The sequence below is a fragment of the Vanellus vanellus genome (genome assembly GCF_965231255.1).
Source record: "Vanellus vanellus genome assembly, chromosome: 1".
Taxonomy (NCBI): domain Eukaryota; kingdom Metazoa; phylum Chordata; class Aves; order Charadriiformes; family Charadriidae; genus Vanellus; species Vanellus vanellus.
This window is the reverse complement of record NC_138905.1, coordinates 47,164,960-47,183,434: the sequence shown is the minus strand read 5'-3', so window position 1 is coordinate 47,183,434 and position 18,475 is coordinate 47,164,960. Positions and strand designations below refer to the sequence as shown.

Below are 18,475 nucleotides of genomic sequence, written 5' to 3'. Positions count from 1 at the left end.
AGTCACACTCCACCTTTATTCAAATTAATGCTTAATGATTTGCAAGCAAACTTTTTAAAAGAGAGACACTATGTTGAGATTTAAGAATAGAAACGTTACATCAATGTAACCATTTTTTAACTGTTGACTTACCTAAATTTTTATTACTGTATTTTTTGGGCTTCATTTTATGGGCCCTCTTCAGCATTAGCTGTGCAGTAGAAATATCCTTAAAACCCCTAGGGGAAGAGAATAACTAACTAAACATTTCACATATATTATGTTACACCAGCTGCATATTATTGTATAATGCACTTCTCAAAAAGAATACAAGTGTATAGAACTTCTTATGCACGGTATGAAACTTTCTGAATTGCACTGATAGCTGCAATGCTTAACATTACATTATCGCAACTTATTAACCTGGTCTCCCAGACACTTATAAAAGTAATTACCGTAATTTTTACTTTTGTAGAAAACAGAGATTCTTGAAAGGTGGAACTTAAAAAAAGCAAGCAACAACAGCCAACTATACTGTACCTATTCCTAGAAGTCACTATGTAAGCAAAATAGCTTAACATACCATTCTTCTGAAATTTTCTCTTCTTTTTCAGACATGAATGAAATTTTCTTTTTTTCTTTCCAGTCAGAGAGCTGTGACATTGTTCCCTTCCCTGATCTGAAAACAAAGTATAAGAGTGGTACTGAAAGGTAGGTAAATAAGGAAGGGTCTCGGGTGACTATTTTGCAGCCTTTGTTATTCTGTAAGTTGTTTGTGCCTTTTAAAGGCGCTTTTGAAGCTTGGAAACAATACAAAAAATCTATTTTAATGCTCCAGGAAGGCTTTATCTTGGAAAGTAATAAAAGTCTGCCATCAATTTGAAATGTTTACATTTCAATTACTTGAAGCATATTTCAGTCCTTTCTCTCCAAAAGAATGCAGCTGTGTAAGAAATCCCTTTTAATCTTTATCTAGTCTTACCAATCTCTATTTCAACATCTATGTTATGATATATATGGAAAAATACAAGTTTAATGATTTACAGTCAAACCTAGATAAATAAAAATACACATGTATATTCTTATATTGTTAATTCTGGTAGTCAATGAAAAATAACAACTGAATTTAACATATTCGGTTTTAACAAGTAAATACATTTTAACTCCAGTAATATCATATTAACCAAAAGTATCAAAAGCATCACAAAACAGCCTCAAGTTCTCCTCCTTTTGATTTTTGTCAAATCCAAATGAACTAAATATAACAGAAAAAAACACATTATTTAACTTACCTGCTATGAAAGTGGATATTTTCTGCTGAGTATGAATGTGGTCTGTTAACACACTGCCAAACTTCTTGTGGTGACAATGGCAAACAATTTGAATGTTCACTGGAATCTGAAGGCCTAGAATACTTCTAAGTAAGAGAAAGAAAAACAATGCAGTTGATTCCTGCAAGTTTGAGTTTAAAATGTGCAGAGTATACTACTGTAACAGAAAGTACTCTTAATGGTGATATGCCCATTACAGACCTTACCTTCAACTAACTAAATAGGGCAAAAAGGTGACTTTAATTATACTTAACATCCCCAGATATAATGAACTACTTTTAATTGTAGGAAATAAAACATTAGTAATACTATGCTTGTAACAAGAAGAGAAAACCCTACCAAAACAAAAAGCTAAAACTTCAAAGTTTATCAAATAACTAGCAGACATTACAGTTCAATGACCTTTAGCTGTTCTGAAAACATTCAGCTGTTGTCATATAATGCGGATCTTAGTATTTTTAAAATAGTGTGTCAACTAGCAATTTTTAATCCGTTGCCAAATGTACAGACGAAGCACATCATCTTTTTTCTGCTACTGTGAAGTAAAGTGTTGAAATAAATCCAAAATAAAGAAAAAACTAAGCAAATGAAAGAAAATTTAAAAGAAAAATTACATCTGGACATGAGGAGGAAGTCTGAGACTTCTAAAAGTAATTGTGTTTTTCAAGTCAATAGATTGTCGTATTAATCAACCCAGAATAGCATATCCTTAAGGAATGAAAGACTAAAGACTGAAGAGTAAGAAGTTTCTGTGACATGTTACCTTTGGCCACTGCAGCTGGTTTGAGAGCAGGAGTGTTTTTGAAGGGAAACGGGTGGAATCTAGAGCTAGCCATTCCTTCTCTAATGCAGCCTGCATGAATGAGTAAAGTCAAATAGTTCACTGATAAAATCAGTTTAGTTTTGATAACTTTTGCAAAGTCTCTTTTAAATTGTCTTACATACTGTTTCAAATGTTTTCAAGTCGTATATCAGAACTGCCACCTGCAGAGCAATCGCACTTAAAACACCTTTGGAGATGCTGTGTTGCACTGTTTAATTTTAAGCAAACCAGATTAACGGTATTTGTGGGAAGTGGTTTTTTTCTGGCTTTTTGGGTTTGTTACGTTTTGTTTTTTAAATAAGATGCATCCCCTCCTTCTCAAATTCTTGTAATTTTATCCCGATACTGTTAGTAAACCCAAGTTATTAACAAAGACTGTCAAACTCTGAAAAAATACAGACCTAAGGTACTTAAAGGCCTAAAGAAAATGAACAGCTTTGTTTGCTGTTTTCAATTAATTATTTTATACCCAGATGTAGGTGCATGATTCTGTCAGACTTGCTTTTGTTGAGTTTGAGCTGAATTGGTGAATAGTTTTCATTGAAATCTGGGGTTAAAAATGTGAATGCTGTACGTACTTATTCCTTCAATTAATCAATTTTATTTTTGATGCGATGGAATAATTTGCAAACTAAAATAGTAGCTTGGAATGAAGAGGGGTGACAGAATTAGGTGCTAACTGGTGTCTCTAGCACTTCAAGGCAGAATTCAGTTTTCTTTCATAAAAGCAAAATTTAGATTTTCTTTCAAACTCAACCCGTATATGACTTACTTTTCTTATACGTCCTTGAGTTTTTTGACCACATGTTCTTGCAATATATACTGATAAATGAGAAAGTAAATTACTCCCACGCAGTAAGTAAATACCTCTGAAGAATTTGGCTTCACTTACACAGGACTCAGTCGTTCACGCTGTTCTTACTTCAGCAGCAAAGAGCCTGGGGTTCATTCTTTTGAAAATGTCTAATTTATAAAACCGGACTACCTTTCTTCCATTCACAGACTATTTCAGATTGCACTGATTTCTGACCCTGAGAAATTATTCTGACTCTGGATGCCTCACTGTATAGTTTGTGTAAACAGGACTTTGCACAGCCTTAGACTGGTGAACAAGGTGGTCTTCCAAGCCCTTTGAAATCCTGAGAGACAAAAGGATCACATTCCAGCTATTTTGAAAAGGTTACTTTAGGTATTGGTTGCATAATTTGGTGACTCTAAGACCACTCTTTTTATTTATTATGTAACTGTGAACCAGTATTATTATTCTTCCATTCTGACCCAGCTTTTTTAAATACATTTTCAATAAATTTTTACTTTATTTTCATGGCTTAAAAGGGATGCTTTCTTACATTTTTGATTCCTTGTTTCTGGAATTCCCTGTTCTTTGATTACAGTGTGTTTTGGTTTTCATTCCTTTATTTAATGAATCCAGATAAATTCTATACCCTCATTATTAATAGATAAAGTCTCTACCACTCTTCCCCTTCTTACTCTTTCAATTCATGATAAATATACAACACTACCCTTTTTACCACACCTCCTCTCTCAGGTGGTTGTATATGTTAAGAAATCTATGTAAATACAGCATAAGGCATGCCACAAATATGTATCACAGATCACATTAAAAATGTATCCCATTCTTTAACTGTTACATTTACCCAGAACCCACTAACCTATCTCTCCTCAGCAGTTACTGTTATGCTGATAACCACTGAGCGGTTGATTCAAACAATTTTCAGACACGGAAGACTGACAAGTTATTATCTCAGCAGAGACAAAGCTATGACATATTCAAGTTTTGCAACTGCCTGGGGTCTATGGGCAGAATGGTCAAAATGAGTAACTATGAAAAAGGGAGAATATCTGATCAAAAACTATCAGTGAAATTCGATATTATTCCTCCTTGCCCTCCCTGAATTTACTCTTCAATTGCACTATGCAAATTATATTTCTAGCTTTTCAGATGACAGTGTTACACTTATTTTCTAAGTGTGGGCTTGCAATCCAGTCACAGGTAAACTCAATGTCTGAAAAAGATGTGTCTTCAACTTTGGTATATAAAGGTATATGAAAATGGCAAATATCTGAAGTATTTTTTCAAATCCTCTATTTGCACAAGAATCAATACAGCTGGGAGAGAGGTAGATTTCCACTTCTTGTACTAAATGTCAATCAACTTAATTGGTGTGTACAATGATGTGTCCACTAATTAGCTGGGTACTTGAATGTCTTACATTAGCAGTGAATATGATCCATGCTCTTACTGTCAGATTTCAGGGCAAGCTTGCACCCTAGCTATTTGAATTTTGATGAAATTGTTTGCAACAGAAATCAATAAAATCATGAAACATGAAAACTAACAGTGCAAAGCTGTAGAAGTTTTTTGGAACAAGAATCACTTAAGCAGTACAATGATTGAATCATTTTGCTTTATAGTTGTCCCATAACCCAAATAAAGTTCTTTGCTTTTAATATTTAGGTTGAAACTTTTCTCACAAATATTTTCTTTGCCCAGTGTTTGCCATTTATTAATTTAATATTCTCCAGAGTGTTTTTATTTCTTTCATAGCCTATAAAATGTCTTTCAGTGTTCTAAGTGTTGAAAAGAAATATCAGTGAAAATATAAAAGCAGGATTCAAAGTTATAAATATGCAAGGCAAGAAAAAAAGATAAGTTATTTATCATTAAGCACATTTGGCACTCCTATGAATGTGCAGCATATTATAAAAATATACCACACTGTCATTTGCTTTGGCCAACAAAAATAAACACATAATTGATTTTCAAATATATGCTCTTCTCCTATGTTTATCCCTAGAGATTTTGACAGCACTAAGTTCAAGAAACTTCTGTCCATATCTTTCGTATAAACACAGTCCTAAATTATAATTAACAAAAAGTTCATGACAGATTTACCAATACCTAAGGCTAAAAGCTAGATCTATTTCTACTGACATTGTCCCCTACAAGACAAAAAAAACACTGGAGATTAATTACAAAGCAAATAAAATTGTAATATTTGATGTTACATAAACAGTTATAAGCATAGTATATTTATGTTTACTTCTAAAGCCAAGTGACAGAATAGATTTCATAAATACTGAGGTATATAACATAGCTTTACACATATGTGCAAATCAAATAGAGTTGACTTAACATAATTAGTTCATATGAAGTGTTCATCTTTTACGCTTCTGTATCTTTCATACTTTATTTCCTGTGTTTATTTCAAATCAGAGAATGTATTGATTACTTTTATTTGCTAGACTTTATGTTAGTTTTCATTTAGCTCCTGCTCAGGATGGAAACAAGATAATTCCCAGACTAGAAAGAATACAGACCATCAAATTAATTATTAAACACAATACAATTATCCCTGATATCATTCTTCAACATGAAGGTGTGAATATACTTGGGTTTGAGGTTTTCTTTCTGAATTTTAGTAATAAAACTTCCACAGTGATAGCTATTTCCATTTATTCATTAGGATCAAGAACTTTTTATCTTGATTCATAATGCACTTTTACCCTTTGAGAGTCTAATCCTACAGGGTTTTTTCTCCCCTTTGATTTTGTAGCTTATCAATGAACACTGGAGGCTTAAGGTTTGGTTTTTTTTTTCATGGCATATTATAAATAAAATTTTCCATTATGTTATAGCTTCATTTTTCAAATATTTATTCTATCTCTTCCTTTGCAAAATATAATGACTATTTACCATCAAACATTAAAATTCTGTGGTCTCAGAAACAGAATCCAATCCTACAACCACCGAAGTCAGTGAGAATGGTTCTACTTACTTTAATGGGGACTGAATGAGGTACTGAAAAGCAGAGGTGTAGTGCCAATGTTATTTATACAATCTAACTCTAGGCATCTTTTATATGCTCTGGATTACATTCTGGAGCTACATAATCTTTTGTAATGGCTATACATGTAATTTGGGCTGTTCTGAGTAATATTTAAACCATGAATAAAAAACAGCTCACAGGACACAGCGTCAAACCTACACTCAGCTTTAAAGCACTTCTACGAGTAACTGTCCAAACTGTGAATACTGCTATCGCATATTGCCTTTCATCTCTCTTAGATCAAGGAGGATCACAAGAGTATAATAAAAACCAAACCAATCCCCAAAACTGTACTATGGTTAGAAGCAGAGAATGCAAGAAGGCATTAACAACACTGGCTGAAAAGAAACGCCCGTGTTTGATAAGTAACAACTCTGTCCTGGGTCAGATCAAATATCGATCTACATCAGTACTCTGTTTCCAGAAGAGTTTAGTAGCGGATACCTATGGAAAGAATAAAAGAAGCTGGACACGTTGAGGACAATCCTTCCCTTGGTATATTCTTTCAGACCTTGGAAACTGGTGTTTTAAGGACTTTCTGCTAACATCTAGGAAAAGATTCCTCAACTTAAAACAGTAATCTAACTTCTTATGACAAATACAGCAATCTAATCAGTGTGTTTGTGAGGTCATCTCTATGTCAATCCAGAAAGAATCCAAATAATTTACATCACTCAGAGCATATAACTGCTGAAGTGGTGTAGATTAACTCCAAAAGGACAAAAGGTTGGCTGCCATGGGAGCTGAAGCTACCCCAGGTTTCCAAACATGGTGAACCTCAGACTCACAAGATGAATCACCATCTGACAAGACTGTGAAACTATTTTTGAAAATTAGAGACAACCAACTCTTTAGACCTCTTTTCTTTCCTCCTTCATTTTCCCATTAACTCATTCACTGTTTGCAGGACAGCAATGGTTTAGCCAGAAAAAAACAGGAAAATTACCCAGCAGAATACAAGCAAGCAGAAGACAATTAATATCCAAAACTCACTCTGAACTCAGAGTCATGACTGGCTCCTGAGCACTACAACAGAATAGAAGGAATGGGAGAGGGGAAAAAGCATCTTTTACTGAAAAAAAAAAAATAATAATTTCCACATTGTGATTTCACAGAAATAGCGCGTGGAATCCTTTGCTGTTAAAGAAGATTCACCCTCCAGTTCACCTCCCTGGTTTTGTCTAACCTGTTTTTCTGGATTTTGGCTCCCCTTATTGAGGCAGGCCATTAGTGTCATTCTCAGTCACAACGGCCCTTTTTCAACCAGATTTTACAAAGTATCTGCCCTCTCCATATTCAAACTTGTTTTTAATAAGAATAAGAAGTAATAAGGGTAAATGAATAAATATATTTCTCGATAGAATACAAGTTTAAATAAAGTTCTTCAGGATGGTGATGTCCTTGATTTCTGATTTCCTAGTTTTTAGTGAGTATATGTGAATAGTGCAGTTAAAGTCTGTTTCACTCCAAGAAAAAACAAAAAGTTAAACCAAAAAGACAAGTGAAAGACAGTACTTTAATCCAAGGCAGAACATTCAACAGCATTCTATGGCTATTTCAAATAAGCTGACAAAATTTCTTTTTGGGCAACACATGCCACACTAAGAACTACTTCTCCTAGTGTTAGGCATCCTGTAGGTTAAATAATGGCTTAGACTGGGAGGCGGAGTGGTCAGGCAGAAGGATGATATGCTGAAGGTTAACCCTGTGGATACTCACAATAGAAAAGGACATACCACAGCCAGCCATACTGTACTGTCTTTCATCTGGCAGAAAGCTGTAACTTTCTCTCTTGGTTCCTGGCAAACATATTTCACTCTGTGGGGTATTTCATTCAAATATAATGCTACTCCAGAACAACATCTTTCATTTCTTTTTAATCTAAACTTCATTTCTGCCAAGGCCTAAGTATTCTTTGCTATAATTTTTTTTCTCTAAAAGCATAAGTAAGTTTTCCCAAACTTCCTAAGAAATCACAACTTTTTAGCTCTTATAGCTGATACAGAAGAACCAGATCACTTTTCTATGCTCATCTATATATTGTTGATAGACTGTGATTGAAAACTTCCTTTGAAATTGAAGAGCTGAATATTTTTGTGCATTTAGCTTTTTCTTTCATCCAGTCTTTTTAGGAATCAGATTACCTTATGTAGCTTTTCTGAGAAACTCAAGTTCATGCATAAAGCTTAGTTCAATGTTAGGAAGTTGAATATCAGTTCAGACCCAGACTTCCTAAAAAACTTCCAAAGCTAAGATAGTATCAAATACGAACATCCTTAACTGGATCATTTGTTATTTGCATTATTATTCCATTTCCAATACCACAAAAATTCAGTCTGAGTTCTGCCATTTTAAAACTATATATGTAAAGGTATTGATTTGAACAATTTTATAAAAAACTGTATACAGACTTCCTATTAATTAGACAGTTTAGTGGATAGGGTTTTTATAGAAAACAGATCTGTGAACTGCAAGCAGTAGGAAAAACAGTCTTTTTCTCTGGGTTTGTCTTTCATGCTTTTTCACATATATTATTTGTTGAAGATAAATAGGTTAGCATCCTAATAAAGGTTATTTTAACCTTTGGCAATGCTTCTTTTTCAACCCTGCCTTTATATAAGGCAAGATAATTAGGAAAGCAAGCTGGGCACGGCTGCATTCTTATGACTGCTAAAACCAATGTTTTGAGCCAAAAAAAAGTAGTGAGTATCATATGGATTCCAGAGAAACATTGCAATGATTAATTGACCCCAAGAGATTTTATAGATTTACAAAAGCTGGTTAATTATTAGACTACATTCTTGTAAGAAAATTAGAAGACAAGCATAGTTGTGTAGTTGTCCATTTATAAGAAGGACATATTGACAATTACTGGAAAAATCACAACATTCTGCCAAGAAAAACATTAGAGAAAATTTTATTAAGGAATGTCTTCTCCAAATGTAATTTTTCCAAGCTGTTTAATAATCTCAGAAACCTAACTGTTCTCTCAAGTTCTAATACGTATATATATTTATATTTAATATATGTACCTATTTCATTTCTCTAAATACATATGACTAAAATTATGGAAAAAATTATTTCAGAATATAGAAAAGTAAACGAATAATGAAAATTTCAGGGATCCTAAAAGTTTTTGTTCACAAAAAAGGTTGAATGTATACATACATAATTAACTCTCCAAAAGTCTGGATCTTATCGTAGTTCACGTCAGTCATTCAAGACCTATGTGACCCAAACTTTTCTAGAAATGCATTTTTGTCTTAAGTCTGTCAGTGTTCAAAGGAAGCTCTGGGTCCTACATCTTTTTTTGAATACAGGTATAAAAAATACAGATGCATAAATGGTAACCTCAGCTTCAGAGGTTAGACATGGCTCAAGTAAGCATTGGAAGTGTATGCTTCAAAAATCTTTTAAGATGTATAACCCCACCCATCTCAATAAATATCAGGCTCCTGGCACCTTCAGGCGACCCCTCAAAATGGCTCTAAGACCCCAGATGCAGTCTTTCCCCATTAAAATGTCAAGAAACTTCAGGTCTTCCCCTCTCTGACTCTGCCACACTAGACAAACTTTAGCTGGTACGTCCCTAATAAGCCTTTCTCTAAGTTCTTCTACCCCTGAGAAAAGAAACAAACAAAACTTTCAAGGGGCAATGAATTAAAAAAACCCAACAAAGAAAACTGCGAAAGGACCCTTTATCCCCACTCCTTAAATACTGTACATTCAAAGAATACACCATTTCAACGGAAGATAGTTCTATCAAGTTTGAGGAATGAATACTAAAAACACAACAGAAAAGAAAGCTGTACTTCAGCTTGCAATTTTGTCCAAGGAAGGGAAGTCAGGCAGAAGCACAGGGTAACAAAAAATAGACTAGTCACAAGTAGTCATCTAACCTTTAATATGTTCCAAAGTTCATGTCACATGAGAAATTTGATTCAATTTCAAGACAACTTTTCATTTTTGTTTAGAAGTTCTTATTTCAGAAATAAGAACAAAAAAGTATTTGGAAGATAAGAGCAAAGAAGGACTAAGTTGTAAGAATGCTGAAAGGGATGATAACAAATCTCTTATTATATTAAAAATGCTTAATTCTGAAGAAGATATATCTTAATAATCTCTCAGCTTCACTTCCAGTGTCCTCCTTATATGTCCCTAGCACTGACTCTTGTATTTGAAATAGATTATCCACAAATGAATCCGCAAGTTTAAATTTGTTGATGCAGAACTGTAGTCTCAATGTCTTAAATCTTTTGGGACCTGCACTGCTACTCTCTAGGAAATTCAAGAGTTTCAGGAGCTGATTCTTTGGGATGTTTTCCTGTTATAAACTCAGATTTGTGAAAAGATCAATAGCTACTGCTATTTCCATATCAAAATAAAATGTTCTCCGGATGGATTCGATGCCTTACCTTACGGAGTTTCAGAGTTGGAAGGGACCTCTAGAGACCATCTAGTCCAACTCCCCTGCCAAAGCAGGATTGCCCAGAGCACATTACTCAGGACCGCATCCAGGCGGGTCTTGAAAATCTCCAGAGAAGGCGACTCCACAACCTCCCTGGGCAGCCTGTGCCAGTGCTCTGTCACCTGAACCGTAAAGAAGTCTTTCCGTGTATTTGAACAGAACTTCCTATGTTCTAACTTGTGCCCATTGCCCCTTGTCCTGTCACTGGGAACCATTGAAAAGAGCCTGGCTCCATCCTCCTTCAACCCACCCTGCAGATACTTGTACGCCATAATAAGGTCTCCCCTCAGCCTTCTCTTCTCCAGGCTAAAGAGTCCCAGCTCTCTCAGCCTTTCCTCATAAGGGAGATGCTCCAATCCCTTAATCATCTTAGTTGCCCTTTGCTGGACTCACTCCAGCAGTTCCCTGTCCCTCTTGAACTGGGGAGCCCAGAACTGGACACCGTATTCCAGTTGTGACCTCACCAGTGCAGAGTAGAGGGGGAGAATGACCTCCCTCGACCTACTGGCCACACTCTTCCCTAAGCAGCCCAGGATTCCATTGGCCTTTTTGGCAACAAGGGCACATTGCTGGGTCATGGATAACTTACTGTCTACTAGGACCCCCAGATCCTTCTCCTCAGAGCTACTTCCCAGCAGGTCTGCCCCTATCAGATAACTGAAAAAAAAAACCCTCAGATTTAAGCATTTTAGATAAGCATCATTGCTGAAAAAGGTAGAAAAGAGGTTTTATGTATCTTATGATGCCACAGACTGAGAATAGCATATAATTCATTAACATAGCTGAAGAAGCAGCTATATAAAGAGATTTTTGATACACACTCACTGAAAATATTCATCTTCCAATATGTTACTTAGGAGAGAATTTCCCCCCTCCTTTTTAAAAGAACAGGATAGATCCATCTATGGAATGAAATTTTCGTCATACACTTTTTTGCTTTTCTACAACACTGTAACTGTATAAGAAATTTGATGAAAAAAGGATCATATTCTTTGCAGTATACAATACAGAAAGGCTGGATTCTGATCTGACATTTATAAGCAACTGCAAGAGCTAGACATGTTTAAGAGTGTCAAGATACAAGAAATGTTATGGGGACCTTCTAATCCATAGGCTACACTTATTTCCTGGTACCAGCCAGAAAACAGCCATCACTGTCACAAGGCCACAATCAGAAGCTCACAGCCTGAGACTAACTACATCATGAAGGATTATCTGAAAAGAAAACAAAACACGGTTTATGTATCTAGTTTGGACATGTGATAAGAATACTAAAGGTGGGAGATGTAAAGAAATTGTTGTTTGGATTGCCGTTTACTTTTCAAACAAACAAGGTAGTTTTTGTTCTTCTCCCTGCCCCCCCCCAAGAAAAAGAAAAAGTTCAGCCATTTTGCATTTGGCTCACATCATATTCTCATCAAGAAAACAACAATGCTGATGGTTACATGGTACAGAACGTTAAGAGCTGTGTCAAGCAAATATGTTGTCAGATTTTGTCCACCAGAGGTAAAGTGAGCTCTGCCTTGTGGATCATTTGCTACATGGACGGACTGCTGATGAAAGGTTGCCTTAAGATCAGCCTTCTGGAGCATACAGGCTGGAATTCTCCAAAGTCCACATGAAAGACATGAAAATATCACTAAATACCAGGCTCATACTTTCTGAGACATCTGTTGGCCAGATCTTTCATCTCATCTGGGATAGCCTGTTTGACATTGCACAATACAACAGACAAAAAACACTACTGCCATCAATTGCCTTTGAATGTCTTTGGCAACATACAGGAGCTGATATGAATACAAGAAGATATCAGTAATTGTTCAGGTGAAATGATTACTGTTCATGCTATTGTGAGCAAGATAAAGACCCTTCCTCTGGCTCAATCACATGCAATCCATTTTTCATGAGATATGCTGCCAAACTCATACTAAAAATATATCACTGCTCAATGTGCGTAAATGAAGTAAACAAAAGACTAGAGTTTTCCCCATGCTGTTTCACAGCTTCACCTTCCATAGAGCACTGGGTACGCTGAGTTTATAATGAAGATATTAAACAGTAATTCAATGAAGACTGGTGCCTAATGACTTCTTGCATTGTGATATTTGCAAATGGTTTAAATAGGTGCTTGCACACTAGTGGTTTTGAAGAATGCTAGATAATACTAAATAAAATCATTATGACTGAAATCTACATAATACAGGTATAAAAAAAGCAACCAATGACTACACCACAAAATACTGGACTATTCCAAAAACTTTTGGACAAGATTTAGTACATTTGTATTGGTTTGCAATAAGGAGTTTTTTCTGCCCTTCTCTCTCCTTTCACTCACCCTATCCAACAGTGAAATCTGCAGTACAAAATGGTGTCCAGATATTTTTCTCTTCCTTCACACTATAACATATGGGATCTCTTAGCCCCGCAATATGTACTCCTCCCTACACGCTTGTTTGAGGCCCAACAGATAGCCACTGATATCATGTGTCATTATTTGGCTTTGCTTCAGCTATAAAACACTGGGGCCAGAAAGGAGGGAATAGGAAGCATAGACTGTTCCAAGGTTCTGCTGCTTGCTTCTGCAGAATTAGAAAGTCCGTGTGATTTGGTCTCACCCAACTGCAGAAAACAGAACAGCTAGAGACACATGGAACCAGGCAACCTCATACTGAGGATGGCCAGTCTGGGCTAGGCAGAGCAGAGTGTAGGCCCGTTATCGTTAAGCCACACATTTCTCACAATCAAACTCTTCCGCACAGACAAGATACATGCTTGGAAAAAAAAAAAAAGAAAAAAAAAGAAGGAAAAAGTATGACAAATATTGCAGGGTATAATTCTAGTTACAGCCATCAATCTTGAACACTGAAATGCTCACTCACTGAACACAGTATATCCTTCATGGGTGTATACGTTGTAAATTTATCCCATATACTGCTCTGCAGAAAACATATGTTCTTGTATTTTTCATCACATGAAGCTAAGGGCATGAGTAACTTATTTGACATCAGTCCCCAGTTCAGCCTTTGAGCCTGCTGCACAAATTAAAATGTCAGCTCGTGGTTCTCCTGTCATGATCTGAACCTCAACACTTTCTCTGAGAACTGGTCCCTAAACTCTGGTTTTATTTCTTTCCTAATAAACTCAATAACAATTTGGGAAAAAAAAGGAAGAAATGTGTGGCAACACCAGAGGGTGATACAGTGCAAGCCTCTAGCCTTTCTTTCCTGCCTTCCCCACTCCTTCTTTTTCTCCCTGGCCTCAGGAACACCTGCCCATATGCAACTGCCTTGCTGACAGACAGATGGAACAGCACTACTACATGTAGTTTTCAGTTTAACAATTAAAAAATAAAAATAAAAACAAATCATGGGATTTTTTGGGCCGAACAGAGTGAAACAAGAATGGGTCAATTGAATTACAGTATATAAGACTCTGGCCTACTGGCTGAATAATTCAAACCAGGATATTTTCCTTCTTTAATATATGAACAGATACTTCCTTCCTGTGTGAAGAAATAAATCCTTCAACTTTCTGCTTTTTATTATTTTAGAAAGAAGCCAGGGATCAGAGAACATCAACTAATGAGACTGTTCTTTTTTGTATATATATTTCAAATTAAAATGAAAAAAATCCTAAAATTTAAGCCAGATCTCTATGTTTACACACATACATTTCCTGTCTACCAAATGATTCCTGGGACTCCTGTCTCTAACATTTTGCATGCTCTTACAATAAGACAGTAATTCTGAAAATATACCTTAAAATAGCTGCTGAAAGGGAGATTAAAAAAATAAAATTACTCCAAGTCATTGGTAACAATTTCATACAAAGCCCAACTATTTTCTAAGGGGAGGTGAGTGGCAAAAGAAGGCTGATACTCAGATGACCAAAGACTTATCAACTGTAAACTGCACTGCTCCAGCTAACAACGTATTTGGTTTCATAAGTCTCTGTGAGCCATACAAACATGTGACCATAAATAGGATCTAATCCTGCCAGCAGCAGGGCTATCGCAGCAATCTCCTTTGCAAAATTACAGTGGAATATTGACAAATGGCTCTTGCAAAGATGCAGCAGCTGAATAAGCCCATTCAGAGACACGAGTTCATGAAAAAAATCCTCAGTCATATCCTCTTAGGTCTCAAACAGCCACATTGCTATCAGTTTTCTTTGCTTTACCTGAAACCATTAAAATAAACAAAAAAAGAAGCCAACGAACGTGAACAATTAGGGAAAGCAGTACTCCAGAAAAATACATAGGTAAGTCATCAAGAGCTGCCTTGCTATGCATACTGAGTCGAGAACTTCCCATGTACATTGCACTTTTTGAGGCTATAAAAGATAAAATTGGTTTAAAGATTCTTTTCCTTGCTTACTGAATGGCAACATTGATCCCATAGACATTTTTATTTTTTACTTCATTGTCGCTAAATTCAGTTTTGAATGTGATGTTATTCCCCAAATTCATTAGGAGCCCTATTTTATTTCTTAGAATGGAAACTTCTGAGCCAATTTCAATCCATTGAAACCAATAGGACATTATTAACTCTATATAACTTGTTGTCGTGGTTTAGGCCAAAATCCACTACTGGGGACCTGAGGGACCACAGATGGCACCGACAGATGCTCCCTTCTACCTCTCTTCAAAGGGAGAGGCAGAGGAGGAAAAAGAGACTTATGAGTTTAGAAGGAACTAAACTACTTTAATGAAATATTAATAATAAAATAAAAGGAAATAATGAAAAATATATAGAAAACCGTATCAAGCTCCTGAGATGACAATCACATCACCGGCTGGCACTGGGGCAGTCCCAGGCTGGACTCAGTGATGGACGGAAACTGGATTCTGGATCTGCATTCAGGATCGGGATCACAGGCAGATGAACACAGTCCTCCTCAGACGTCGGCCATTGAAGGAAGAGAGAGTGACCCTTTGATCCCTCAGCTTTTATACTGAGCATGAGGCAGATGGGATGGAATACCCCGTTGGTCAGTTTTGGGTCACCTGTCCTGTCCGCTCCTCCCTGCAGGTGGGACCCCACTATGCTTTTCCGCTTCCGACCCTCCAACGGGGCAAATAACAAAGTTGGCTGCCCTTGGCTGTTATAGCAATAAGTATAAGCAAGAGCCTCTCTGCATCCCATGCCTGAGCATCAACCGTCTTATCACTCTGAGAGAGCGAACACTGTCTGCACAATATGCAGTTAATTTCAGTTGTTAGAAGAGGCCCAGCTAAGAAGCGAAGTTACTGAACAAAATTGGTTCTGTTTTACCTCAAACCAGGACACTTGTAAAAATTACTAGTAATTATTTCTGGATTTTGTGCATCATGGACCTTCTAAGTGTGTTTAACTACACTTCTCTTCATAATTTACGACTGTATTCAGACTTGTGACCTTTTCAGCACTTTACCTACGAAACAAAAGAAGAGCTAATAAGCCTACTTCACCTCTGGTTTTGGGGGTGTGTTCTTTTTACTGGAACAACTGCAACACTGAATCTCAGCTATATTTTGTATATTTTCAGCTATATTATTGTTCTCATTCTATCATGAATATGAACAAAATACACACTGAAATATTGCTGACATTATAATCTGTTTCTAAAATACTTAAAAGCTAAACCTTTTAGAACAAGAGTAGCTGTTTCCTGATTCTCATTTGATTGTCCTTAAACTATAGAAATATATGGGGTTCTACGGTGGGTGTGACATTATTAGCACTGTAACTACCAGAGCATTTCAAAGAGCAGGAATCAATTAATCCATGACAAATACATTTAAATGAACTATATATACCAAATGCTTCTTTATTTCTGGACCTCCAACATGTTAATTCTAGCCCTGGTAGTCCTTTCAATTTCTTTTATTTTCATCAGCTACACGATTGCTTAAGAAGAATAATATTTCATTTTTACATGAAGTTTTTATGCTAATGACTGTGCTTACTTCAGAAAACGTGAAATCATCCACAGTTATTTCTTCATAGTCATCCTCCACTTCATCACTTTTAACAGCTGCAAGAGCACTGGCCAGTTTCTTTCGCAAAAGAAAACCCTTCCAAAATGCCTAAACAAAAAATTTAAAGCATGTTATACAAAGCCATAGATCAAACCCAAATCCAGATTCTCTACGTTATCCCATTAGGAAGATAAAACATCTTGGGCCTTGGTTTAATAGCTCAATGATCTGTTTTTTGAACTTTATGTGACATTTAAAACTACAAGACAAATTAAATGCCAGCATATGTCTAAAGCTTAGAGTACTCAAGAGGCTCTCCACCACTAAGCAGAAAGGAATCCTGCAACTCCCTCAACTACAAACCTGGGTCAACTAATTAATTATTTGACAATTCCTTCAGGGACTATTATAAACTGAAAGGAAAGGCTACATAACAAAAAGCTGAGTGTCAATTTTCAAATTACTGAGAATAAAAATACACTTGTACTAAATGTCTTATAGTTTACAAGTAGCAATTTTTGGACACATCTCATGCAATTGACCTAGGTCAGTTACTCTTTCTTAACTGTCTAAGATCTTTATTTAAAAACAAATATTGCTAGTAGGCATAATCATATCTAAGAAAAAGCAGAACATTAGGAATTAAGTGCTAGAAGAAGAGGAAGGGTGTTAGGAACACATGCCAAGCTGTAGAACCAGATCCAGGAAAACACTTCAGAGATCAACATTACATAGATGGAATTAAGAAAACTAAATTCAGGACAGCAATTTTCCCTCAAATCAGTGTTTGACTTCATTAGAGTTCAAGATGCCCAAAGGATTTAAAACACCATGCAAAAAATATCCACTGTCCTGAAAGATGTAGTGTTGTCCACATTTAAGGGCTTTACAATGAAGGCACTAAAATAGGAAGGTTAAATCTCATATTCTGGCCTAACATTTAGCTTATTGATTTTTAGGAAATTATTTTATAGCTGCAGAAATTATTGAAAATATTACTAGTTTTACACACAGAATTTCTGGTTGTTAGAAAAATAATTAAATGTATTAGAAATCCTTTCTTATGAATTCACTGTTGCTTTTCTCCTACAGATCTTCATAATCATTCAAATAAGATATCCTGATACTACTGAGTGATCAAATGACAAATATATTTCATTCAACAAATACAATTAGCTTATACAAATGCAAAGGAGAAAAGCAATCCTAATGATATATGCAGAAGGATAAACTGTAAGGCAGCTGTTAACACAGATCTATGAAAGCACCAGGTCAGTGTTCAATCATGATCAAAAAGAAAAAGTATACGTTAGTAGTTTTTAAGAAACAAGATGAAAACCATCTTACTGTAAATGTTTGTGATATATCTACCTATGGAATTCAGTTCTAGTAACTTCTTTAAAAAAGATTATAATAGAATGAGGTAAAGGTTCAGAGAGGGACAAAAATATAGAAGTACAGAGTAATGTGAAAAGAGATTAAATGGACTAAACTCTTATTTACAAAAGAGTGAATATGAGGATAGATATGAGAGTTCTAAAAATCCGTAACATCCACAGAAGATAAATAGTGAAAGACTTTATTTTCATATTAACTTTGGAAATTATCAGGTCTGAAACAAATGAAAGGAAGCACATTTTAACCACTACATAAATTTGTGAAGCTCATGACTTTAATATATCACAGAGGTCAAATATATAAGGAAGTTCAAAAATGGATTAAATAAGTTTATGGAGATCAACTGTCAATATACTAGCTACACAATATACTCCAGAAACAAATTTTAGCTCAAGTTCCCAGATAACTGACTTATGCACATTTACTAAACATTTTGCTACTGTCCATTTGTTGAATAGATACTAATGACTTACTTGGATTTTCAGTCTGAAAACGGAACTTGGGCTCCTAAATCACTTTGGCACTGCTGACATTTTTGTAGAAGACTTACAATACGGAATGTGTTTAAGTTAACTTGAAATCCGAAATCAATACAGGGTCTATTTGCTTTAAAATGTAGAAAAGCCCATGAAACCTGGCAACTTGGCAGGTAAATACTATATCTGG

At 35.6% G+C, this 18,475-nt stretch overlaps 1 protein-coding gene across 1 annotated transcript in view; it reads right to left on the bottom strand.

The window, feature by feature from the left end:
- The window catches only part of LRRIQ1 (leucine rich repeats and IQ motif containing 1), a gene marked incomplete at both ends in the record, with an annotated part of 110,640 nt that overhangs the window by 51,636 nt on the left and 40,529 nt on the right, over positions 1-18,475 (bottom strand). Inside the window, 5 exons of the mRNA XM_082497432.1 lie at positions 133-218; positions 563-658; positions 1,272-1,396; positions 2,074-2,163; positions 16,400-16,519. Coding sequence (XP_082353558.1) covers positions 133-218; positions 563-658; positions 1,272-1,396; positions 2,074-2,163; positions 16,400-16,519 — 517 coding nt within the window. The remainder of the gene's footprint in view (positions 1-132; positions 219-562; positions 659-1,271; positions 1,397-2,073; positions 2,164-16,399; positions 16,520-18,475) is intronic.